General features: G+C 52.1%; 6 protein-coding genes across 6 annotated transcripts; 3 read left to right on the forward strand and 3 right to left on the reverse strand.

Annotated features, from left to right (window-relative positions):
• The first annotated feature begins 3,363 nt into the window (after nucleotides 1-3,363).
• On the forward strand, nucleotides 3,364-4,175 carry BO70DRAFT_357674 (uncharacterized protein). The gene has a single exon (XM_025542090.1). The coding sequence runs from the start codon at nucleotides 3,652-3,654 to the stop codon at nucleotides 3,940-3,942; it is 291 nt and encodes a 96-aa protein (XP_025404286.1). The 5' UTR covers nucleotides 3,364-3,651; the 3' UTR covers nucleotides 3,943-4,175.
• Nucleotides 4,176-5,422: 1,247 nt separating this feature from the next.
• Nucleotides 5,423-8,927, forward strand: BO70DRAFT_391948 (camp independent regulatory protein; the record flags this gene model as incomplete). The annotated part of the gene is made up of 2 exons (XM_025546254.1): nucleotides 5,423-5,433; nucleotides 7,433-8,927. The coding sequence occupies 2 exons, from the start codon at nucleotides 5,423-5,425 to the stop codon at nucleotides 8,925-8,927; spliced, it is 1,506 nt and encodes a 501-aa protein (XP_025404287.1).
• Nucleotides 8,928-11,241: 2,314 nt separating this feature from the next.
• Nucleotides 11,242-12,137, reverse strand: BO70DRAFT_357676 (uncharacterized protein). The gene is made up of 2 exons (XM_025542091.1): nucleotides 11,910-12,137; nucleotides 11,242-11,848 (listed from the first exon to the last, which is right to left on the reverse strand). The coding sequence occupies exons 1-2, from the start codon at nucleotides 12,061-12,063 to the stop codon at nucleotides 11,664-11,666; spliced, it is 339 nt and encodes a 112-aa protein (XP_025404288.1). The 5' UTR covers nucleotides 12,064-12,137; the 3' UTR covers nucleotides 11,242-11,663.
• A 5,968-nt stretch (nucleotides 12,138-18,105) lies between these two features.
• On the forward strand, nucleotides 18,106-20,561 carry BO70DRAFT_376203 (Zn(II)2Cys6 transcription factor; the record flags this gene model as incomplete). The annotated part of the gene is made up of 3 exons (XM_025545120.1): nucleotides 18,106-19,074; nucleotides 19,144-19,232; nucleotides 19,315-20,561. The coding sequence occupies exons 1-3, from the start codon at nucleotides 18,416-18,418 to the stop codon at nucleotides 20,559-20,561; spliced, it is 1,995 nt and encodes a 664-aa protein (XP_025404289.1). The 5' UTR covers nucleotides 18,106-18,415.
• A 742-nt stretch (nucleotides 20,562-21,303) lies between these two features.
• Nucleotides 21,304-23,820, reverse strand: BO70DRAFT_327779 (amino acid permease). Its single transcript, XM_025540714.1, has 8 exons — nucleotides 23,515-23,820; nucleotides 23,058-23,458; nucleotides 22,890-23,005; nucleotides 22,655-22,832; nucleotides 22,281-22,595; nucleotides 21,893-22,222; nucleotides 21,742-21,813; nucleotides 21,304-21,555 (listed from the first exon to the last, which is right to left on the reverse strand). The coding sequence occupies exons 1-8, from the start codon at nucleotides 23,569-23,571 to the stop codon at nucleotides 21,465-21,467; spliced, it is 1,560 nt and encodes a 519-aa protein (XP_025404290.1). The 5' UTR covers nucleotides 23,572-23,820; the 3' UTR covers nucleotides 21,304-21,464.
• BO70DRAFT_13539 (uncharacterized protein) lies at nucleotides 23,604-24,275 on the reverse strand. Its single transcript, XM_025538079.1, has one exon. It carries the CDS (start codon nucleotides 24,188-24,190, stop codon nucleotides 23,696-23,698), a length of 495 nt encoding a protein of 164 aa, XP_025404291.1. The 5' UTR covers nucleotides 24,191-24,275; the 3' UTR covers nucleotides 23,604-23,695.
• Between the last annotated feature and the right edge of the window lie 118 nt (nucleotides 24,276-24,393).

Genomic DNA, 24,393 nt, shown 5'->3' on the forward strand with positions numbered 1-24,393 from the left:
GATAGGTGGATGGATGGATGAATGGATTGGTTGCATTGGAGCATGACTGACCCTGTCTGTCTAAAGTAGGTAGCGTCGTCCAGGTCATGTAGGCTGGTGGGTAGGGTAACTATAAAAAATCTTGACTCACTAGATTTCCAGGAGTAACTTGGAACTTGGCTTTTGGGGTGACACGGCCATGCAAGGGAAACTCAGGGGGAGTGAGTGGTGTAAGTTGTAGTAGTACTATGTACTATCCAGTCGCAGGACTTGCCTGGTAGTAACAGAAGCAGGTAGTTAGCGGTGATTGACAGTACAGTAGTTATGTAAATACTCTATGGGTTGAGTCCTTGGTTGTATCCAATCCATCTGTCCATCTGTCTGTCTAGTAACTAGTGCCTAGGGAGGTACTCCGTACTAGGTATCTATCTGGTGATGATAACACATGCCAGGGTCATAGAATATATTTTCCCGGGGCCTTTAATGAAATCTACCTAAATAAACATGGTTACCTGGTAAAGCCGCCACCACCACCACCACCAGTCAACTCAACTCAGTCCTACATGCTAACGAACTAACCTTTCCCCCCGACGACAAGGTAAAAAGTTTAAGCGTCGAGCTACGCTACTAGTAACCAGTTCCACGGACGGAGGAACTAAACCAAACCTAACCACAGCCAGCCGGACTCGAACCAACCAGCTTAGATACCCAGCTACCCAGCTACCTAAGTATCTAGCTGTCCGAAAGCAGGAAGGCTAAGATAGATAGTCGATAGTCCTACCACTATTGACCGGGGTCGATCGGAGCCAGTTTAAAATAAAAACAAATAAAACAAATAAAACAAATAAGTGTCTCGGATTCCGGGGACTTCCTGAATCGTGCCAAGGAGTCCGATTGGCGGATGGGTAAAGCTGGATGAGTCGATTCGATTCACTCCAACTTACTTTTTGCTTTAAGGGAAGGAAAGGCTAAATGAAGGAGATAGCCATGGTAGTGGTACCTTGCGACTCTTGCGACAAGTTGCGAACTTTACGGAGCGACGGCGCCCTGCAACAAGGTTTCGTAGTGCTGTGTAGGTACGGCGGTTAATATCCCTCGTCGTGGACCGGGTGGTGGGAGGCAAAAGCTTGATTGTGTCGCTAACTGTACTGGTATGCTTCCTTCGTACGGAGTACATAGGTGGTACTACCTTGTGTTTTGTCTGTCTGTCTGTGGTAACTTGTTCTGGTGGCTGTAGGTAGATAAATTCGTGATATTGATCTATATACTCCGTACATGGTTTCCCTGTCTGACTGACTGAGGCGGTCGACTTACGTATAGTAGATAGTAATGTTGTACATACCTACTTTCCTGCGGTCACAGCATCGAGGGGATCTATCTATCTACACTCCCTACTATCTGTATGTAGTGTACCGTACACGCCGATCTATTTTCAGGGCATGCATGTGTGTGTAAGTGTAAGTGTAAGTGTATGTGGGTGTGGTGGTGCTCCGGACTCCGCATAGGCTTAAAGTATTCAACAAGTCACCGCAGCGATGCAGGTGATATATACATACTATCTACCCACCCACCTAATGGGTGATAGAATGGCGCTCTACCCGCCAATGTCGTATGGGGAAGGGCCAGAATTGAATTGCGCCGCTGTCTGCAAGAGATAGTGACACCGCGTCGACATATACATAGTACGGAGGGCATGCATTGGAGTCCCACTGCATTTGCGCATTGCACGGTGTGCATCGACACACATGTACAGGGGTGAGGAGGAGGAGGTTGTTGTTGCAGTAGTGGTAGTAGTACTAAATCAATACAACTGACGGACTCGATGGTTTGTTCCTCGCAATCAACGGAGTGTCACTGTCCGTCGAGTTAATAACCATGTCGTTTATCTAGTTCCTACCTAGGGAGGGACCAGTAGATGTCCGGAGGAGTTCGTGGTACATCCATACTACAGTCGCTACTACTAGTACTTAGTAACTAATTACTGGATAGGTAACTACTGCCTAAGTAGGCAATCTCACTTATCCGACTAAACTAACTATACCTTAAGAGTTAGCATCCATCTAGTAGCTAGCCGTATAGCCAACCTCTGACAGGTCCCTGCCCAGACCCAGAACATTAACAATTTAATCTAAAATTAATTATCGTCTCATCCTCTATCGCCAACCGATACCACGCTGGGAGCCCCTGCCCTTTATCTCCTATTTGCCATGTGAGACATCAGCTGCAACCCAGCGCAAGCCCTGTAGGTAGTAAAGTACACTAGTATTAGCATTGACTTTGATTGGTACATACACACTCATACTTACATACTACTTACTTCTTTAGGCACTTAAATAGCAAGTAAGTACCTAGTCCCCCTCTTGCCCATGCTCCATACTTTGTACCTACTCCCTACTGACTGACCATATCGCTTGGCCCCGAAATAACTTACGCATCTAAGGCAAGATAGTGGACCGGAGCCAAGGAAAGGCCAAGAAAATCGGCCAGGATTCGACCGACTTTGTTGGCGATACGCTTATCCTTGGAGCGCTCGCTAGTCTGGTAGGACGGCGGACGGCGCTAGTGTAGGGAGTGTGTACTATAAGCTCCAGTTTTTTTTTTTTTTTGTTACCAGTTGGGGGCAAACCCAAGAAAGTGGATGAGTGAATTATCCATCTATTACGGAGTATCTAGTAGTATTGGATACCTACTTTACTTATTTTTTACCTATATTTTTTTTATTCGCTCTGGTATGATACTCGGTAGCCTAGTTGTGTGTCAGTTCTTGGCTGGAGACTGATGATGATGATGTTGTTGTTGTTGTTACCTAGGTAGGCTGTAGGCAGATATATACTGAACAATAATAACTTATGTATAATAATAGTGTGAACGTATTGTTGTTACCTAGATAGGCAGTAGGAAGAGACTCCAATCTAAATTCTAAGTTGACTGCCTATACTACTAAGTACTATTATTAAGTATGGAGTCCGTGACGATGACCGTGAAACGGGGGCCACGGAATCCCGGTGCATGGCGGGCGGGTGGACGGGCGGGCTGTGCAGGTCCAGAATCACTTACTCGTGAGGGAGGTTAGTTATCATGAAGTTTGATGGTTTGATGATGATGATGATGATGATGGAGGGAGGTGACTCGACCCGGGGGGGGGGGGGGGTGTAGTGTAAGTGCAAGTGTAAGTAAGTGTAAGTAATTGTAAGTAAGTGTAAGTAAGTGTAAGTAAGTGTAAGCGTAAGTGTAGGTGTAAATAAGTAAGCCAAGTTAAGCTAGGCTAAGAAAAGCAAAGCAAAGCAACCAGGCAGACTGACCGACCTGACCTGACCTTTAATTTAGAGTAACTTCAAGCGAAGGATGAAGCGACGGACCCAAGCTCGATCCTGCCCGGTTGGACTGCGCCCGCAACTTTATCGACTCCCATCAACGTTACTGGACAATAAGCTCCGGGGCTATGGCGTCGCGAATTTTCCCGGGCGAGCGACAGGCTGAGGGGGCCAAGCCGCTGATTGGAGTATGATAAGTAACTTCACGCGCAAGACCAGCCTCTCTGAGACCGGAGTGACTTGACTGGCAGTCAATAATCTCAACTCAGTCTCTCTCGGAGTCTCACCTCACTCAGGTCGGTCGCTCGGTCGGTCTGTCTTACGTGGCCGATGGATGGATTGGTTTGCGCGTTTGCATATGACCGATCCTAGGGGCTCGCTGGCTTCCCTGGCTTCCCTGTTCTCAGCATTATTGTTTCACTTCGCGCTGAAGTCTATCGTGGATTCGCACAAGGACCTGCCTACCCGAGTAAGGGAAGGCGTTTGGGAAAGGGGGCCCACTCTCATACTTATCGGACAGTATGTCATGCGAACCATCGCCCCGGATAAGATTTGTCAAGCTTTTCGGTGTTCAAGTGTCTATCTTTGGCTCGCAGCGGATAAATTCTCAGCGGGGAAAAGGGAGAGGGGGGAGGGGGGGGGGCAATAATGCGGTGTCCCTCTGGCCTCTCGCAGACTGGCAGTAGCTTTCTTTGCCTGGCGCCTATCACCGACAGTCAAACCCTGCTCGTTACAAGGATGGTTTCAGGTGCAGGGTTGGGGGTAAATCAGTGATGGATGGTAACGGAGTTAAAGTCCGAGAACAATCTATCTACTGACTTACTTACCTGATTATCGGCAAAGTCAAGTCGCGACCGGCCATGTTCCGGCTTATGTCTGGGCTAAGCTGCCTCGGCGATAAACCACATACCAATCAATAATACCGACCATACTCCACACAAAGAAGAACAATAATTATAATAAATAATGATAATCCCTGTGCTGGCATCAGGTCATCAGGTGGCTACGGATACGAGAGTACGACTCGCCACAGTGGCTGTTGTCATCTGCCGAGAAGCCGGAAATCCGAGAAGAAACGCAAGAGCGCGGAGTTGGTGAGTCAGGCCGGGCCAGGCTGCCAGCGCGACCGCTGTATAAAAGAGGGATAAAAATATTCTTTTTTAATTTTTTTTTTAAAAAAAAAGAAGCCGAAAATCCAGTCGCAATGCGAAGTCTAAACGACGGCAAAACGGCAAAGGCGAGTCAAAGGACGAAATGTCGTCAGCGTTGGCCAGAAATGGTCACTTTCGGGCGGAACCGCTGCGTAACCCGGGGATAGCCCAACCCTAAATAATCATAAAATGCGAGTTGTCTTTCGGGCGGGCAGGAATTACGAATCGGGACATGGGGCACGGTCTGTGCTAGCTAGCTAAGGTTCTTCTAGACGATGCTTGGGAGATCAGATGAGGATGGTACTAGGTAAATATCTGGTATTCTATGACTCTATTATTCTTTTTTTTTTTTTTTTTTCAGGGTTTCTATTTATTCTATCTAGTATTACGCCTCAGTAAAGATCGACTTATACCTCTCCTATAGGTAACCCCGTTGGGTGTAAGTCAAATTGAACAGAATGACGGGATGGACCTGGATAAAGATTTAATTATGATCCAGCATAACCATTCACAGTGCGCCAGGACGAGTACTAGGTACTAATAAGCGCGACCATGGAACAAGTGGACCCCCAGCCACAGTGGAGGAGGGGGGGCCATGTCTCTCCTCTAAGCGAGCTTAAGGTTCCTCGTGTTGGATTAAGCTTAAGCTTCAGAAAGTCGCGTACTAATCAACTTCCGGTTGGGATCAAGCGATCAGAGCGCCACAGGTATCTTCCTAGCGTAATACCGTAACCTGCCCGGGTTGGCCCTGTATGATTACTGATAATATTCTCATTTTTCTGAATCGCAAATTGTCCGGGCCAAGAGAAACCCTCCCTCCATCTTCCAAGACAAGACAGTCCACAGACCGGCCAAGATCTGCTCGATCGACTGTCACCATCCCACCACCACCACCACCGCCGCCCGCCCCGTCCGCGTAAGGAGAGCCGCCACAGGCATCATGGCATCTGCATCTGCGGTGGACATGCCGGCTGCGGAATGAACCTCTGGTATGTGGGAATCTTCCAGCCCTGTCGGCAGGAGTTTGTCCTACCCATCGGTCTATGTACTATGTATAGTGTATAATAAATAGTATTGGGGTCGAGCCCAAGCAGGGCATGTTTGATATTCAATACCACGTCGCTCGGCTTGGTTTAGACTCCACCGGTGCCTGTCTCCCCCCGTCATCCGTCGATAGTTTGGTTCATTGTGTTCCTTTTTTTTTTTTTTTTTTTTTTTTTCTTTGTTGCTCAGATGACGGGGCTATCGGGCGCAGCTGATAGCTACCACATACTATGGATGTACTTATGTACATACATACTAGCAGTAGTGGTACTCAGGATAAAGTAGGTAAGATGAGGTACTTAAGATCGGACCTAATTGAAGCACCACCCCGACGGATGAGACAACGGAGTAATCCTAACCCCAAAGAACCCACCGGGACCCAAGACGGAACCCAGCCAGACAGAACCGAAAGAAAGAAAGAAAGAAACACAGATGGATAGATAGAGAGAAGAAAGCAAAAACAAAAAATACTACCTACAAAAAAGAGGAAAAAGAAACGAGACCGTAGGACCAACCCATTCATTTCATTTGAACCCATTCATTCATTGAATCTGATTCCATGCCTCCACACCACCGGAACCACCCCAGCCAGCCTCGTCCCCAGAGCCATGGATGGCCCCTCAGGCGAAAAAGAAAAGGTTAAAAACAAGGTTCGATGTGTTTTGTGATGAATCCCGCACCCAACTATCAGATGAAATCATTTGCTGCGGGCTGCTCCTCCCTCCCTCTCCCTCTCTCTGTCTTGTTTTTTACCCACTTTTCCGTGGGCGTTTCTTCTCTTTCGGCTGGTTGATTTTCGGCATGGCCAGCGCCTAGAGAAGAGGTCCAAGCCCAAGTTCCTCTGACCCTATCTTTTACAGTGTCTCTGTCAGTCAGTCGGTCATCGTCAGGGTGAAGGAGTCAAGGCAAGCACGGGCAAAGGGGAAAAAGAAATTCCCCAGAATCCCAGAATCCCAGAACCTCTATAATCTTATATTAGCAGTGACCCAAATTAAATTAAAACCCCCATCAAATTAATGAAAGAATAATACATCCGCCGTCACTCGCAACCCTGGATAACAAAGGGCTCCTCCTCCTCCACCGGGCATAAATTACTTACGGCGTCTTTCAATAAAAACCACTGCTTGACCCTGTGGGGGTCAGAGTTAAGTCGGTTCCCCACCCCCTCTCGGATGCTAATTCTGCATTTATTATTATTATTCTGCGTTTATTTGCCTGATCTTTTTTTTAATCATTATTCTGATTCGGGCCTCTTGGTTTTACTTAATTTCCTTCTATTTATTATTTATTATTCTGATTCTGGGTCTTGGTTCTGGTTCTGGCTCTGGCTCTGGCTCTGGTTCTCTAATTCTTATTTTTGCTCCTCCTAACTACGAGGTTATTCTTCTCTTCTCCTCTCTTCTCTGTCTTCTCCCTCACTTACAACTTGCAACTACTCGCAACAGACAATCTCCCTCCACCATCAATCAGCCCTCCGCTGCGTCTCTCCCTCCCGGTAAGTGCCCTTGCCCGGAGCATGTCTCAGCGTTTGTTGTATGTACAACAACGCTTGACTCGGTCCGCCGCCGGCCTGCATTCTTCTTTAATTCTCCTATCAGCCCTCCCCACTCCCTCCCTGCTCTCCCCTTCCTTGCTGCCCTGCTTCTCGACATTCCACCCCCCCTCGCCGCCTCCCCCTCTACCCCTCTCCCATTCTCACTGTCGCTCACACTCGCATTCAATTTTCAATAAACATCCCGAGTAGATGGGAGATTAATGTCGCTTTCGTCCGTTAGATTATTTTCCGCCGTGCGTTTCTCTACCGCGCCCGCCTGTCTCTCATCACCCTCGCACACCCTTTGAAGCTTGGCCTGGATTTCCCAAACGGGAAGTATACCACGCCTCACCCATCCTTTCGATCTACTCGACCCCCCCTCAACAAGGAGCCGCTGCGTGGGTTGGAAGGTCGCCAGATCGCCAGATCGCCAAATCACCTCCGCCACCTGTCACCATTTTGCATTCCACGAAACCCCCGGTCCTGGCGCTCAAACCCCCCATAATCACGGGTACCTACACAGATCACCGAAGGTGGATGGAGACGTATCACGGCCACGTTCGCACCCCCGCGGACGCTATTATCCTGTTCGAAGCCTGTCGCATCGGCCTGCTCCCGCGCGTCCAGCGACGATTGTCCGAGAAAGAGCGCCAGCTGATCCGCTCCGGGTCAGTGTTTGTCTGGGATGAACGGGAAGCGGGCATGCGAAGATGGACCGACGGCAAGTCATGGAGTGCCAGCCGGGTGTCGGGCAGCTTCTTAACGTATCGCGAGATGGAGGGCAAGCGCGGAGGAACGGGCGTATCCCAGTCGTCCATGTCAAGAGCGGGCAAGACTCCGGAAAGCACACGAGGGAGTGATGATGACCGGGCGGACGGGGCGGACGAGGGACCGGACGGCTACCGGTATAAGCCCGACGGTTTGATGAAGCAATCATTCAGTATCACGACCTCCGCCGGACAGCACCTCCACCTCATCAGCTACTACTCCAGATCGCATCCGTCGGCTGCCAATCTTCAACAACCGTCAACGGATCCCAACCTGCGACATGTGCGCCCTCAAAAGGGCCTCTATCCGGAGTCCACCGTCAATGACCAGCAAAACCTTCCAGTGGTAACCCGCGGACCCATGCCTGGAGCTGCCTACCCTTCCCATGCGATGGCGCCATATGGACGTACCCCGATCACGCACCCGACACCCTACACCCCGTCCTACCCATGGCCTCCGACGCCGCTTGCCACGCCACCTGTCCCAGCACATCACTACCCATCCTATCTCCCGCCAGTTCCCGCCGCCAATGGCCAGGTCCCATATGGACATCAAGCCGCCGTACCACCGGGGACGCCCTTGCCGCCCCCGCAACCGGGCTTGCCGATGCCCCACGAGCGGCCGGTGCATACAGCCGAAGTCACGATGCCTCTCCAGCCCGCCGCCGTGCAGGTGCTTGCCAGATCGCCACGGGTGCCCCCAGGAAGTGGGAGTGGAAGTGGAAGCCACGAGCTCCTTCACCGCCCGAGTCCGCCGGAGCTTGGGCCGCCTGGAGAGCTGCTCAGGATGTCGCCGCGCACGCAGCCTCATGTCGTGTCGCACGGCAATGGCATTGGACCGATGGTGCGCAGTCCGCGACTGCTCAGCCAACCGCCGTCGAATGGTATCCACATCCCCCCTCCGAGCGCGATGGCACCCAAGCCTCTGGAGGCCAGCAGTGCCGGCGGTACAACGGTGCCCAGCATTGGTTTGCTGATGAACGGCGCCGCGTCTGGCTCGCTACCGGCGATCGCCGCACCCCCAGCCCCGGCCGCAGGACGCGCCGAGGGACCCCGGGATATCCCCAGCGACAAGATCGGATTCGGCGGCGAAGACATGCGGGCGCTTCGGCAATTAGACCGAGTGTTCACGGCATAAGTCTGTTGACGGGTCGATTTCCAATGCGTGACGCCGTTCGATTTTCGCCCTCCCCCTCCCCATTTCCTTCTCCCGCCAGCACGGCGCCCGCGTGCCCGATGCTGGCGATATCTTTGGTGTATACGATTTAGCAAGCTGCTTTTATTTTGCCCCCGTTCACACATCTAAACGGTCATGTTTACGACACAGTTCCTATTTCCCAATTTCCCTTTGACACTTAAACCCGTTATTTCAGTCCGGCTTGAACGGGATCGGCGTTGTACCAAGAGGAGCATTGCTATACAGCATGGGTGGGGTCTTTCTGCTTTTTTTTTTCTTCCTTTTCCGTGTGTTGCATTGATGTTGATGATTGCATTGGGATGCGATGATACACCTGAATACAACAATCAGAATTTCAACCAGTCTGTAGGAATCACCAGTGATGATTAATCTTTGATATCGTAAACCATGGCAGGCAAGAGCCCGATGCAGAGCCAGATGCAATGCAAGTTCCAAACCCGTTAGTACTACTACTAGGAGTAAGTACTACCCAGCCAGATTGGAAAGAGAAGGTACCACCACCACCACCACCACCACCACCACCACCATCACCATCACCATCTTATCATACGCAAACGCCCTGAGAGGCTCTCACCAACCCAACTAACACAGCAGCAGTACCTACCGTGTATCCAGACGCCGTCTCACCTGGCACCGCAGACGTTGAACTGAACCAACAACTCAACTCAACTCCACTCCACTCCACTCCCTTAGGTAACGAACTAACTGCCTGCCTTGCTTGACCCATAACACGACGTCAGTCGGTAGGTCCTAGTCCGCGGGCCCAAGCACTCTCCCAGGCAGATCAACGAAGTAACTTTTGTACCTAGCATCCCAGACCCCCCTCCTCCCCCCTGTCGATTCTCGCTAAGCTTTGATGTAACGTGTCTCCGGGATCAAAGCGTCCCCCCCTATCCAGTATCAAATCTTAGGTAGGAAGGAAATAAGTAGGTCCTCTTCATATCAACGATTCCACAACGGTTCCCCCCCCCTCCCCCTTCGTCTTCGTCCGAATTGAAATATTGGGATTGGGTAGATGGGAATGCCCGTGAGTGTGGGCTGTTTCGCTATTTTCTGGGTATCTTTCTTTCGCCCTTGTTTGTGGCTTCTATCTTCTTGGTGTGTGTATAAGGGAATATTGTATCTGCCTCTGCCTACCCGTTAGGGATTGATACACACACCCCTCGTACTACCTGTCTACTTACCTAGTGCTACGGTATTAGTTAGCACCGGTAGGAATGGTGCCCGAATCGTATGTAGGTAGGTAGGTAAATAAGTCAGTAGTAAGAGGTGGAGGTGGCTACGAGGTGCAAGTAGGTAGATCCATCTCCGAAATGACAGATTATAGATACTAGTCCCAGGGCGCAAGGGAGTGGGTTCAGCTGCAGGGAATGAACAGGACATGGGTCTGTCTGGGTCTGTGTCTGTGTTTGTTTGTGAGAGGAGTACGGGGTGGTGGAGTTGGAGATCCGTCCTGTGCTGTGCTGTGCTGTGCTGTGCTGTGCTGTGCTGTGCTGTGCTATGATGGGTTCTCGGGGGGTGAGAGGTTAGGGTTTGGCGAGGGGATATGGGGATGGTTGGTGAATCTGTTGAGATGGGATGGAGTGGTTGTGTCGCCACACAGCGAACTGAGGAGGAAAAAAAAACAGAAGAAGAACATCCGGTCTCTGCCTTCTGGGCCCCAGAGAGAGAGAGAGAGAGAGAGAGAGAGGAAAATCGGTCCAGATGCTGGTGGTTTTATGGCCTTTGAGCTCTTGGAGATCATGGAAACCAGATTCTTCCCTTCTCCGACCTGTGCTGAGTTCGGTCATACCCTGCCTGGGATGTGCTTTCTCGCCAGCTCCCCACAGTGAGGGTAGTAGTCATCGATGGATGTTGAAGCAGGTTGAAGTCAACAAAATCATATCAAGGGTGGGATTTGTTGTCTGTCGGGTTGTCGCAGATAAGAGATAATTCTTTGTTGATCTCATTCATCTATTGGAAGCGTGGATTGATGAATGTTGCTGGATTCTCAACTTGAAGGCTGCTATGGTTGATATATACAGGATCTGGTATATCATCTGGAAGTGGACAAACCTTCGTTTTCAGTGGCTGGATCTGATGATATTACTTAGTAGTACCCCTGGCTGCTGGTTCTGGCTATATATATACGTATTACTATATCTGGCATCTTTTGGATGTTCATTCACACTGACGAGATGACGGATAATAATAGATAGGGCAGTCGATTATTTCAAATAATATCAATCTACCAATTTCTCTCATTCCGCCAACACAATCATCATAGTCATCACAATCCTAATCCTGCCCTATCTCATCCATCCCTCCATCCATCCATCCATGCATATTCTCATCCCATCCCCAATCAATAAGTAAATGATTAGTGGTCTGTAATCAGCACCGTACTTTTGCCAAACCCACCACATACATACTTGCTGCCCAAGCCATCCGCATTCGATCATGTACATCGCAGGCACGTAACGCCTCCCCGTCGGCGGCGGCAACTTGGCCCCGGCCCAGCACCCTCTATTAGGCTTCCACACACAGCTTCTCCGCTCGTTCCAGACTCCGACTAGCGCTGGGGCGGGTCAGTAGATAGATAGATAGATAGATAGATGGGTTGGAGGGAGATGTGAGTCACGGCGCGTGCGTGCATGGATGGATGGATGGGTGGATGTGTGGTTGTCTATCATCTTTCTAATCCCGGGTGAGGGTTGTTTGGTTTGGTTTGGTTTCTACGCGGTGGCTCATGGGGGGTGTTGGATGTTGGATGGTGGATGGTGGATGGTGGGGTATAGGTATAGGTATAGGTAGAGTTGGCTGAGTGATATACCATTTCTCAGTCCATCTATCCACCAACGTCGGGATTTGGAGTAGATAGCCTGGTGGGTAAGCAGGAAGATGAGCAAGAGGTAAGAAAGAAGTAGAAGTAGAAGTACCAACCGGATAGGAACCCGGTACCTCGCCCCCCAAGACACGATGCATTCCCGCGCGAGTCAGTGGTACATCCTCCATTGGTACCCGAGGGCGGCGACAGTGACGATGACGGTGACGACAGGTCAGGGTGGGTCGTCTCACTCACTCTCCGAGAGGTCATACTGTTAGTCAAGGCGATTGAGGGATCTGGTTCATCAGATGGGATGGGGATGATTCTTTCCCTCTCATTTTTTTAAGGGACCCCGCAATGGGGCAGGCAGGCAGGCAGGCAGGCAGGGTGGCGAGGCGCAGGGCTGTAATGTAGTGCAGTGCAGCGCCGGGCAGTGTGGTTGAGGCATCGCTCGGTGTGGGGGGGGGTTGATTTGTTGGCTGGGTGGAGGCGGTAAGAGAGTTGGATGTAGTTAGATATTATTTAGATATTATTTATCAAATATAGTATATCTACAGACCAGCAAGAAAGTCACAATCCAGGAATACTTGGATACCCACCCCATACAGTCTACACAGTAAGGTATGTATGTATGTATGTATGTATGTAGTATGTACAAATTACAGACAGTCCATCAAAAATAAGCAGTATGTCGACAGGGTAAAATAAATTAAACCCTCCAACACTAAACGTGCGAGTGAATATTGGCCATCCACCCCCGATCCTCTGACAGGTCAGTGGTAGAATCACGGCCTGTGAGTGGACAGGCAGACCATCTCCAAGCGCTGACATCCATCCTTTCCTGATGTATTAGTATCCTATCTTATACCTAGACTGTGCCCCGACCGGCTATCTATACGGAGTCCACTGGGGGAAAAAGAATTAACAACTAGATAGTTATCGTAGGTACGTACTAAAGCCGGGCTAGATAGTCTCTACCTAGTGGAAATGACAGGCTACTGGTAGATAAGTATCTACTACCTTACCCTGCCTAGACCTACTACCTAATCGAGAATGAGGACTGACAGTGAAGAAACAGACCAAATCTAGATAGGTAGTAGTAATGAATATATGTATGAGACGAATTCCCCCACCGCCGTCCTGCTAGCGAAAAGAATGCTCATTCAACTCCACCCAGCGAATCATGGCCCCCCCTCACTTTTAGCTCTGGAATTTCCAACCAACATGATCAAGTATCTATCTATCTATCTATCTATCTATCTATGTAGTACTCTGTAGATGTAGCTACCCTTAATCTCCTAGTTTAATTTCAGTCTGTTCGGTTTAATTTGCTTCTCCACTTTCTAAATATATTGTGTGTGTGTGTGTGTGTGCTCCGTATCTATAGTATCTAACAGTAAGTAGCTTACCGACCGACCGACCAACTAACCGCTTAACTACCTTAGGTATGTACCTGCTTAGCCACCACCAACTTCAACACCGAGATTGAGAACAGACTAGATAGATTCTTTCCAACCTGTCTAGTCTTACCTCTTCTGACTAGAACAGAATAGAGGAGAATAGAATGGAATGTCTAGGCAGAGAGACAGACAGCCAGACAGGCGAGTTTCGGTTTACTTTCCCATTCGGGATTGGTCGGTCTTCAATTCTTGTTTATTAGAAAGTCCTCCGGACGCATCGATAGTTCCACGGTCTTGGTTGGTTCTGCCCCTATCTGTAGCAAGTATGCCTAGGTATGTATGGGGTGGTACGTACATGCTGCTACACCCGACAGAGATTAGTACAGTAATCTACGGAGTGGCGGCGACTGTAGTAGTAATAATGGTCGGTCGGTACCTTAGCCTATCTGGGTAGGGAGGGAGAGAGAGAGAGAGATGTAGAAAGGATACGGTCGGAAGTTGACGGAGGATAACAACTATAAAGGAGGAGTTATGGATGGGACCATAGTCCATGTTATTATTATAGTGCTCCATACGGAGTAGTCTAGTTGGCATTATTGTAGTGGAGTATCTGGTAGTGTAGACTGTAGGGAGTAGGGAGACTAGAAATGCCTGCCTAACGTGGGGACGACCAACTGGATCTTACTCCGTCGATAGTATACTAAATCATGAATGAATGAATGAATGAATGAATGCATTGAATGTCAATGGGAGTGTCACTCTGCCTTGGCAGTGGAGTAGATACACAGTGCATACTCAAGGAACAATTACCTCGACATGGATAGATAGTCAGTACAGTAGCTCTCACTCCCTTGCGTAAGTGCGGAGATGGAATGGAGACCGACGATGTGCTTGGTCTTAGCTTAATCCTGTATTGCGTACTGAGCACTATCGACCTTCGACGTGGGAGTGTCCACCCGGAGTCGTGCTAATTAAAGACCAAGCAGAGAGTGTCCGTACGTAGACCAAAGTGCACATCGCTAGAATAATCCGCGAGGATAAAGTTTAAGTATCCTGTAAGTATCCTGTAAATAGATAGATAGATGATGATGATGAAGAAATCCGTCGTCGCTGAACCGCTGGTTCGCTCTCCACTGGTACACGACGGGAACACCCTTCCGTGGATCCACTTGTCAGTTCCACTATCTTTATTAAGACTTGGAAAGAGGCCGATGGATGCTTTAACTTTGTTCTGCATGGGATTGGGCTCATGCCCCCCCCTCTCCGGGAAGCTCATTGTTCGACCTCGACGGGACGAAGGCAATGGCTCCTTCGTCCTGTACGTATACCCGATGCGGTGGGAATATGAAGTATGGAGTGCATGGCATGGCGATGGACAGACACTTCGTGGCGGTGGGGCGTGTTTCAACCCGGTGTCTTTCCATCGCAATGCTTATTTCCAAGCTCGCCGCCGAGGCTGTCAGGTTCTCCATGCTCCTGCGTCTGGACTTCTCTCAGTCACGATAGAATGAGAGGGACACTTGCAGCCTCCACACCTGCTACTGTTGTACTTCTGTCTTCTTCTGCTGCTACTGCTTCCCACTGACCGGGCACGAGTGTTGGTCCACACCACTCTAACTAGTAGTCGCTCGTACCTGCCTGGCCCACGGACGGCTGGACTTGTAGGAAGTGAAGACTCGTAGCGTAAACTCTCCACTCTCCAGTCTGTACGGAGAACCGCCCTGCCGTACCTCGTAACTTACGGGTTTCCCCACTTGGCAACCCGCTCACCTGATGCCGCAGCAGGTCCTGAATAATTACCATCATCCTGCGGTCATGTCCGGTATCATCCCCCGACCATCTGACCATCTGGACCATCAAGCTTAATTGTGAGAAACGGAGGAGGCTGACAGACGAATCCGGCGACGGGCAGGGTCAGGTAATTCCAACGGAGGAGAAAAAACGCGAGTCCCGACGGTCGGGAGACGGAGAGAGAGAGAGAGAGAGAGAGAGAGACTCCTCTGAAGCCTAGATACCGTCGAGGTAGGACCTCAAGCTCAAGCTCAAGCCCGCCGGAGCTGCTTTAGCTTCAACTCCACTTCCCAATTCGTCGCCCGGCAGATGGGGCGGATTCATGATTCCAAGCCGTTTCGAATCACGGTCGTCGGCGAGGCCCTAGCCCAGCCCTCGGGAACAACCCCACCCAATGAGGGACAATGCCCGACGGCGTGGTTCTCTGGCAACAGAGAGCTTCCGAGCTTGAGATAGGAAGAAGCTCCTACGAGGCAAGTTAGGAAGGCGTCCCTTTCAACGACCGGTCTGGTCTGGCGATGTTCGTGGTCAGCGAGAATGACCGGGCTAACGGAGCAGCTACCTGGTAAGTAGGCATCTGCTGCCTATCTACTAGTAGTAGTGTCTGTCCGGCATGCTGTGTAGGTTGCAAGAAACAGGGAACCGACCGCCCATGACGAGATCACAGACCTGCCAGATTGAATTTGTCTCATCTGATCACGGGGAGGTTCTACCGTACCTATCGTGCCTACCGTTCCCACCGTACCTACAGTAGTAATTCCAAGCCCTCCGTGCCTGCCGGTGGGCGAGCCCGGCTCGACGTAAGGCAGGTCATGGAGGACGATTCTTTGCAGTCCGATTGTCCGTGCTGGGAGCACAGGGCGATGATCTGGTCCACTTCCCCAGATTGTCCGAGTGAGGGTTTTTCCCCCCCTCTCTCTGGTCTCCCTTCCTGGCTCTCTCGTCGTCCGGGGAAGCCATCGGACAATCCCAAGGCAGGCCGTCCGACTGATCACAATGCAGGACTCCAGTGCCCCGAGGACCATTGCATTGGCCTGTGGTGTCACTGCCCGAGCCTCTGGCGCTCTCCGCACTTGTCCAACAGACACAAGGGCCTCGTCCAAGGAGGTAGGACTTGGTGCGGAATAGCGTGGGGTGTGGCGTCCAGCTGAGCCCGAGCCGTGTCATCCCGGCATGCAAGTAATCCCCAGGACCGACTAGAGCACTACGCCCCGTCATCACCACCGTCATCGCCGCCGCAGGGCAGTGGGCACAGGGCTGTTCGTGAACCCCGTCCTGCTTCAACGTGTCCCAGGTGGGAGAATGGGGGAGAATGGGGTTCAAGTTGGATCTCGTCGACCGATAGACAGATCGAAGACATGGTGGTGATTTTTCTTTTCTTTTCTTTTCTTTTCTTTTTTTTTTTTTTGGGTCGCCCCCTCCTCTCCCCCCCCCGGGATGGGTCTCACTTTCTGTCCTCCCAGCCAGCCAGCCAGTCAGCCATTGGGACTGCCGTGAGGTGAGGAGGGTAGTTAGATGACTGGTTGATGTTAACTATACGAGACCCCCGATCCCCATGATCATGATGAACCGGGTGTTGTTTCCGTGGGGATTCAAGCCCCAGCCATGCATACCGGCGGGCACCCGTCCATTCTGAACCTGCTTCATGTTGGCATTGTGTCATCAGGACGAATCCGGGGTTTCCTGCTGCCGTCCTGCTGCTGTCTCTCGTAGCGACGCGGCCTGTACTACGGTCCTGTCGGGATGAAGTCGGCAATAGCCTCCTCACCCGTGCGGAGATGATCCTGGCCCCTCTCCTCCCCTCTCCCCCCCCCTCCCCTTCTCTGTTGCCTTCCCCTCTGGGGCCAACCCCTGGGAACGCTCCGTTGCAATCTGGCCGGGTCTGGGGAATCACCCACACCGGTCGGTCGCTAACCGAAGGGTGTGCTCGGCGGTGGTGAGTGGGTGAGTGGGTGAGTGGGCGACGGAGCGACGAGGATCATCCTGCGTGGGAAAGTTTGAAGGGTCCTCTCGACGGGAGAATCGGGCGGGTCCCATTCGAGGCAATGGGGGCAGAGCATCCACCACTGGCGACCTGGACAGACCGAGCATCGCAGCAGACAGCTCCCTAGCGAAGTCTAGGCGGGTTTCTGGCGTTTCCTCGCTCGTCTGGCGTTTTTCTCCGTCTGGCGGCGGGCCAATCAGGGGCGGGACAGCAACCGGCTTGGCATTGTTCGCGCCCCGCATCCATGTTAGAGTTTGGGATTTGGGAGGGTTGGATGGATGCCCTACTGCTTCTTATTATTAAGATTATTCACTATCCACTGTTCACTTACCCTTTGTGTCGGAGGGTGACGGACTGTCAGTCAGTCAGTCTGATTCGTTTGGGGATACTTAATCTGGCAGGTGGGTTTCCTCTTCAGTGACCAGCAGGTTGAACAACATGCCTGCTCTTCCCGGGTTGCGGTGCGTGTTAATTATGGCGATTTAGATTAGCCCACGCTGGACCCATCCATCCATCCATCCATCCATCCATCATAAAGTTTGCCTAGTTTGGATGCCCTCTCTGCCCGGCTCCACTTCCATGCCTCCAATTGCACCCGACCAGATTCACCAGATTCACCTGCAATTAACTACTTGCTCCATTAGAATGCTTCATCTCCAGTTAGTCAGTCAGTAGCCAGTAGTCAGCAGTAATGGCCACCTGGATTGGTCACCATCCGTCTATACCCTGGTCTGATTCTTACCCTTCCGTACCCTTCCATACATACCATACGGGGGGGGGGGGGGGGTGGTTATTATCCATTATTTCCCTCCCAACCACTACCACCGACCCGATGCCACGGAAATAAAAATAATAATTATCATTATTATCACAGTGAGAATCATAATAAGAATCCCATCCGCAGCGCCAGTCGAATCAGGCCCTGCCTGCCTGCTTGCCTGCCCCTCGGCCTGATCCATATTAAATTGCCCGTCCCTCTTCCCCGATCGCCCTCCAGCCTCGTTCATAGGCAGATTGCTGATTTTCCCTCATCCTCGTCGCCTTCCTTACCCCAAGCGGTACTGCTGCTGTTGCTCACCCGGTATCTATCTCTCTAGTGCCTTCGTCCCCCCCCCCGACTTGCCTGTCTAGTCCTTCCACTAAACCACAGCCAAGTCTGCTCCTCCCCTCTAGTCATCCTATCTATAAGGACCTCTTATTATTATCTACCCTCATCCTCCCCTCCCTCCCTGACTCTCTCCCTCCTCGGCCAACGGCTTTCTTAAGCCACCGTCGCTCTCCGTCGCGGACCGACCGACTGCCCCTCCTCTACACCCACTCGCCCCAAACTTGCTCGCCTCGCACCTCGCACCTCGCACCTCGCACACCGTCCTCCTCTACCTGCCTTTTTTGCGACAGCTCCTGCGCCTGATCGTGTCTCACCTCATCTTGAGGTGCGTATGGGTCAATGTTGTCCATGCAAAAGACGCCCTCCTATACCATCCCTCCGTCCGCCAGCTACGATGGCAACAACAACAACAACCGGCCTCATCTCCCCCCGTCGGCCAACCAGGCCGTTGAACGTCGCAACTCCACCCGCTCCGTGATGCTGGCCGACGTCCCCGCCCTCGCCGACTGCCCCTTGGTAGATGATTCGCCCCTCTCACATCGAAACAGCATCAGCACCAACGATGACATTTCCAACGACTCGCCCGTCTCGTGGGATGGCGACGGTCCCTCCGACAGCTCCCCCACGGCCGAGGTCGACGTCAAGGTCCACGATGGGCTGCACCACCCCTTCTCCACCGCCGCAGTCGTCTCGCCCAAGGCCTTCCGCTTCAACCTGCTCGCATCCCATCTCCCGGACGCCGAGGTGACGCCCAAGATCGAGGAGATCGACGATGTGGATGAGCTGCAAAGTATTAAGCCGGTGGGAGTGGAGACGTTGGTCAATGCGAATCCGGATGCCACGGCTGCTCCCGTCCACGTCCCACGGAAACGTGGACGACCACGTAAACATCCGCTGCCAGTGCCCGGGGGCCAGCTCAAGATAACCAAGGGTCGATCCAAGACGGGTTGTATCACCTGTCGCCGGCGAAAGAAGAAATGTGACGAGACCAAGCCAGCGTAAGGCTTCTTTTCCGGGGTTTGCTACCTGTCTCACGGTCGCAGAGGCTAACTTTCGTCGCTTCGCAGGTGTTTGAACTGTCAGAAGAATGCCGTCGTGTGCGAAGGGTATCCGCCCAAGGAGATCTGGAAGAGTGGGAAGCAGAAGCTGGAAGATGGTAAGTCTCCCTACGTTCCGCTCCCCGGTCTGGATCGTCGCCTGTTCTACAGTCGGGCTGGGGGTTTTACTTTTTCTTAAAGCTTATATGATAGGTTCCAATCACCGCATGTCTGCCTTATCTGACTTGGTTGGTTTCACAGCAGCCCGCAGCCATTCCATGGTTGCTCGCTCGTTACCTCTCTTGATCGATGGCGTCGAGACCGAGATTGATCGGCGGTTTCTAGACCACTTTGTCTACGGTTTCAGTCGGGTGTTGACTCTGATCAACGATGACTCAAATCCGTTCAAAGAGATTCTGCTCCCCATGGCCACCCAGCATCGGGGGCTTATGCATTCGCTGATGTGTCTCTCTGGGTCCCATCTATCGGCCCTTGATCCGGAGCCCAAGCTGAAAGAGCGGAAATACTATCATTTCCACCGCGCGATCAGGGATCTCAAGGACAACATCACCGCATCGTCCTCGGCCGTACAAGACCCCGAGCTGCTGGTTGAAGATCCCATCATTGCCTCCACAATAGCCCTCAGCCTGAATACCATCTGCGAGGGAGAGACCAACGGTGAATATCGACCGCACATGGATGCCGCAAGGTATCTGCTGGTGACGCAGCAACCGAGGAATGAGAAGTTCCGACAGTTTATTGTCGAGTTTTTCCAGTACCATGACGTGTCCAACTCTATCACGTCGCTTGATCGCCGCCCGTCCCATCTTCAAGGCGGCTTGCGGCTCCCCGACTTCGTGCCTCACGCACAAGCAGGCATGTTCCTGGGCGTGTTTGACGGGCTCTTCAACTACATCTCCGAGGTGACTCGGATACGAGATCGGATTCGTCAGCGATCCAACGAGGGGTATGAGCCAGCGGTCGATTACCAGATCCTGGGGGATGCCGTTTCCATCGATTCGGCCATCCGGGCCTGGGAGACGTCGTACGCCCCCAACACCCCGAACTATTTCCTGGCCCAACTGTACCGCCAGTCGACCTGGGTGTATCTGTACCGCACCATCCGACCCTCCCGGCCGAGTGAGAAGATCGCCCAGGTTGTGGACGACGGTCTCGCCTTCCTGGACCAGCTGCCCCAGGACGCGGGTGCCTACAGCATCGTTCTAATGCCACTGTTCCTCCTGGGCTGCTCTGCATTCATCCCCCGCCAACGCGAGAGAATCACGAAGGGCTTCGAGTCTCTCAAGGCCTACTCCAACCTCCGCAACATCGAACCCGCCCGCAAAGTAGTGGAACGTGTGTGGGAGGTCATGGACACCAAGATGGAAGAAAGTTGGGACTGGGAGAAGATCATCAGCGGCATGAACATGGATTTCCTCATCACCTAGGCAATTTGCCTTTCATTCTACCTACCTACCTGCCTGCCTGCCTGCATCGTTGCATTTTTTCTATTTCTTTTTTTTTTCTTCTGTTTTGTTTCGGCTGCATAATTCGCCCTTTCCCATCCACAAGCTGAGCTTTTGGTTTATAAGCTATGCTGTTGCATGTATGTATTTCCTTCTTCTCTCTCTTTCCCTCTCTTTTTTTTTAATCTCTTTTTTTCTTTATTTGGGGTCTACGGACCAGCGAAAGGGCAACAGGACCAGGGCGAGTTGCCCTCAAAAACCGCGAGATGGGATGGATATGGCGTCAGGGGACATGCTGAGGGAGGGGGCACAGTACCTATACCCTTCGTATACCACTTGCGAGCATCGGGGTGGAGGAAACCTCTACCTACTACCTGGCTGGTTGGGAATTGATTTTCTTCTTATGTACTTATATATACGACGGAGTATGCGTTGATGAGACCTGATGATTATTTTCTCTCTCTCTCTCTCTCTCTCTCTCTCTCTCTCTCTCTCTCTCTGTTTGGGGAGACTTTTTATATTTGATGATTGTGTATAGGGAGAAGCCTGGTTTAGGTTTAGGTTTAGGTTCAGGATACTGGTAGTTTGTCTGCTGTGACTCGTGATGCGATGGGCTATGACTAACGAACGTATGTCTCTCTCCTTATAGAATAGGAACATTGTCTCTTCCGTACTTACTATAGAGATATGAACGTGTAGATAGATAGATAGATAGATAGATAGTAAATGGATGGACAGATGATAGGCAGCAGCATAATACAGTAAAGTATATATAGTAGTACCCACGCTATCCATCCCGTATATAAGATCCAGTAAGTCGACGACGTGCAATGCAATCAAACCTATCTCGTAGCGGTTCGAAGTTCGAACTAGTACGTTCCCGTCTCACTCCAAGGATCCGTAGCTGGGGCTGGGACCGGTTTCAATGACGCTCTCTTGGATGGTACCGCCGGTTGTTCGGGGTCCGGTGTAGATTCTGTTTTTTTTTTTAAAAAAAATGAGGGGGGTGGTTAGTGGATTGTTAATGTTGTTGATTGGTTGGTTGGGGGTGGATATTGAGATGGAGATGGATGTGGATGGGGTATATGTGTGTGTGTGTGTGTGTGTGTGTGTATCTGAGTGAGGATCGGACGGGAGGGGGGGGGAGGGAGGGAGAACTAACCCTCTAGCAGCAACCCACCACCACACCAAAGCAAACATGGCTATGAATGTGCCGACGCAGATACCGTAGTTCCTGCGATGATATGGTTAGTATAGCTGTTTCTTGAAACATATGAGAGAAGAAGGGGGAAGAGGAAAGGAGGGGAGGTTACATATTAGAAGCCGTAATCGGCAGCGTGGTCGGAAAAAACAAGATGGTACTAATAAACACGACCCAGATGACCGACACCCAGTTGATGTAGGGACCCCAGCGGCCCAGAGTAAACGGGCCCTCGACAAAGCGCACCTTGCTTCGGTAGATCTGGTGGGCGAGGATCACGGCCGCGTACGAGAGGTCCAAGGCCGGCGCGGTGATGTTGAAGATGGCGGTGGCGGTTTCGGTCGACCCGATGGCGATGCAGTTGAGGCCGACACTGAAGAATACTACAAACCAGACGGCGTTGACGGGCGTTTTGGTGTATTTGTTGATTTGGGAGAGGAAGCTGGTTGCGGGAGGTTGTTAGTGTATTTACTAATGGGGGGGGGGGAAGGGGAGCGTACCCCGAAAAGGGAAGGGCTTCGTCGCGAGAAAAGGCATACGCCATCCGCGTATCGGCCAACATGGCCGAGCAGCCCGTGAAGAATTGCACCAGGATGGCTAGTGCCCACATCGCTGTGCCACCCTTTCGCCCCCCCGCGTTGAGGAAGATCTGGGCGGCGGGGAGTCCGGTGGGGGTGTTCATGATGCTCTCAAAGTCGGTGAGACAGAAGCACATGGAGATGGTCAGGAACCATCCCAGAGCGCCGGACACTATGACGGCGGTTTGGATGGCCTGGGGGCCGAAGGAGGCAGCGTTGTGGGTTTCTTCGGACATGCTGGCGTTGGACATAGGTGAGTAGATGTGGAGGATAAGTAGGGGGGAGGGTCAACGCACTGGGTGGTTCCGTCGTAGTCCGTCATCGTCCACGCCACGGCGATAAACCCCAGGAAAAACGAGAAGGCCTTGGACCCCCATCCGGATCCATCGGTGAAATGGGTGAAGACCCAGCTCGCGGGTTGCTTGTCCGGGGTGCACTTCAACAGCACAAGGGAGATGCCGATCGTCGCCGCAACTGACTACCGGTCAGCTCCTCCTCATACAGATATAAAGGTAGCTCCCAATGACCTACTGTTGATCGGGGCAAACCAGAGAATGATCCGGTGCAGAGACTTGGTCGTCATGGAGCAGATGACGCCCTCCACGACCAAGATTAGCGCGGACAAGAGCACCGTCTCGGCAGCAGACCTACCCGCCCTGTCAGCTCAAATCGACACCCCGCGCGCAATGGCACACCTACGGGGAGTATGAGTATTTGCCGTCCACCAGCGTGGAGTTCATGCTGGCAGCAGCGAGAACCATCTGGCTGACCGTGTAGGCGACGCTGGACACCCCCGCCGTCTGGCCGAGCAGGTTACACCAGCCCTGAACCCAGGAGAAAATGGGCACCTGCGCTTCGGGAACCACATGCTTGGTCACGAAGTACATGCCCCCCGCCGTGGGGTAAGCCGAGACCAGCTCCGCGACCGAGCTGCCGATGCACAGGGCCATGCAGGAACCGAAAAGCCAGCACCACACGGCCGTGGCCGGGCCTCCTGCCGCCAGGGGAGAGCCGAAGGTGGCCGGGACGGAGCCCAAAATCCCCAGGATGGAGATGGCGTAGGAGATGGTGGACCATCGCGAGAACTCGCGTTTCAATTCCTGAGCCGTGAGACGTCTGCTGGGCAGGGGGTGGGTAGGTTGGTGAGTGTACATACCTGTTTGTAACCGATCTGGGCCAGCAGAAGCTCATCGCTATCCTCGATGGGGGCCATGGCGTTGAAGCGGACGAAAGTGTGTGTTGTCTTGCTGGGCAGATGATGGGCGAATAAAGGAAATAGGCTCAATGCGAGGCACGTGTGACAGTGGACTTGGATCCCCCCCGTATATCAGTATGCCCTAGATCCCAGTCAAAAGTCGGTGAGGACGGTTCAGGACAGTGAGAAGGACAGTGAAGATCCCGCAGACAGCGATGGGAACAGCAACAAGATTGGCACAACGGTTTCGAGTCGAGGGCATCCAGCTATTAAGAGGGAAGCGGAGTAGTTCCTGGTCCCTGCACGGGGGATGTGTCGAGCGCTTCATTCCAGCATCCAGCCGGGCATATGGAGGGACGAAGGGGCTGTGGCTGTCGACGCAATATCGCTTATCAGGCATTCTGGGGGCTGATAGGCCCAGCAAACAAGGCAGCCTGGTGACACAACCGCCATCTTTGGGGACAAAGAAAGATCCCAGCTTGTCCAAAGCCAAACATGTATAGCTTTGTATGGATTGTCCGGGGGGGGGGTAGGCATGTGTGGAGAGGCCCAGAACGCAGTCGAGAGTCGTAGGGACTGGGGAATCTATATTGCGACTCATCCTCCTGGGCCTCTGACTAGCCCGTGGGACGGCCATTGGGCTAGGAAAGGAGCCATGGGGGATTTCAGCTCCATCGCAGCCGACAAACACGCAGTGACCAGGGTCCTGGTCGACATTGGAGGTACGAACAAGACTAACAAGACTAATCAAACTAGCGCGATGCCGTCTATACTTCGGCTCCGGCGGGCCGAACAGGCCAGTGCCGCAGGGCTGACTCAGCAGCGAGGGGCTAGGCCCAA

Source organism: Aspergillus heteromorphus (assembly GCF_003184545.1).
Source record: "Aspergillus heteromorphus CBS 117.55 chromosome Unknown BO70scaffold_1, whole genome shotgun sequence".
Taxonomy (NCBI): Eukaryota; Fungi; Ascomycota; class Eurotiomycetes; order Eurotiales; family Aspergillaceae; genus Aspergillus; species Aspergillus heteromorphus.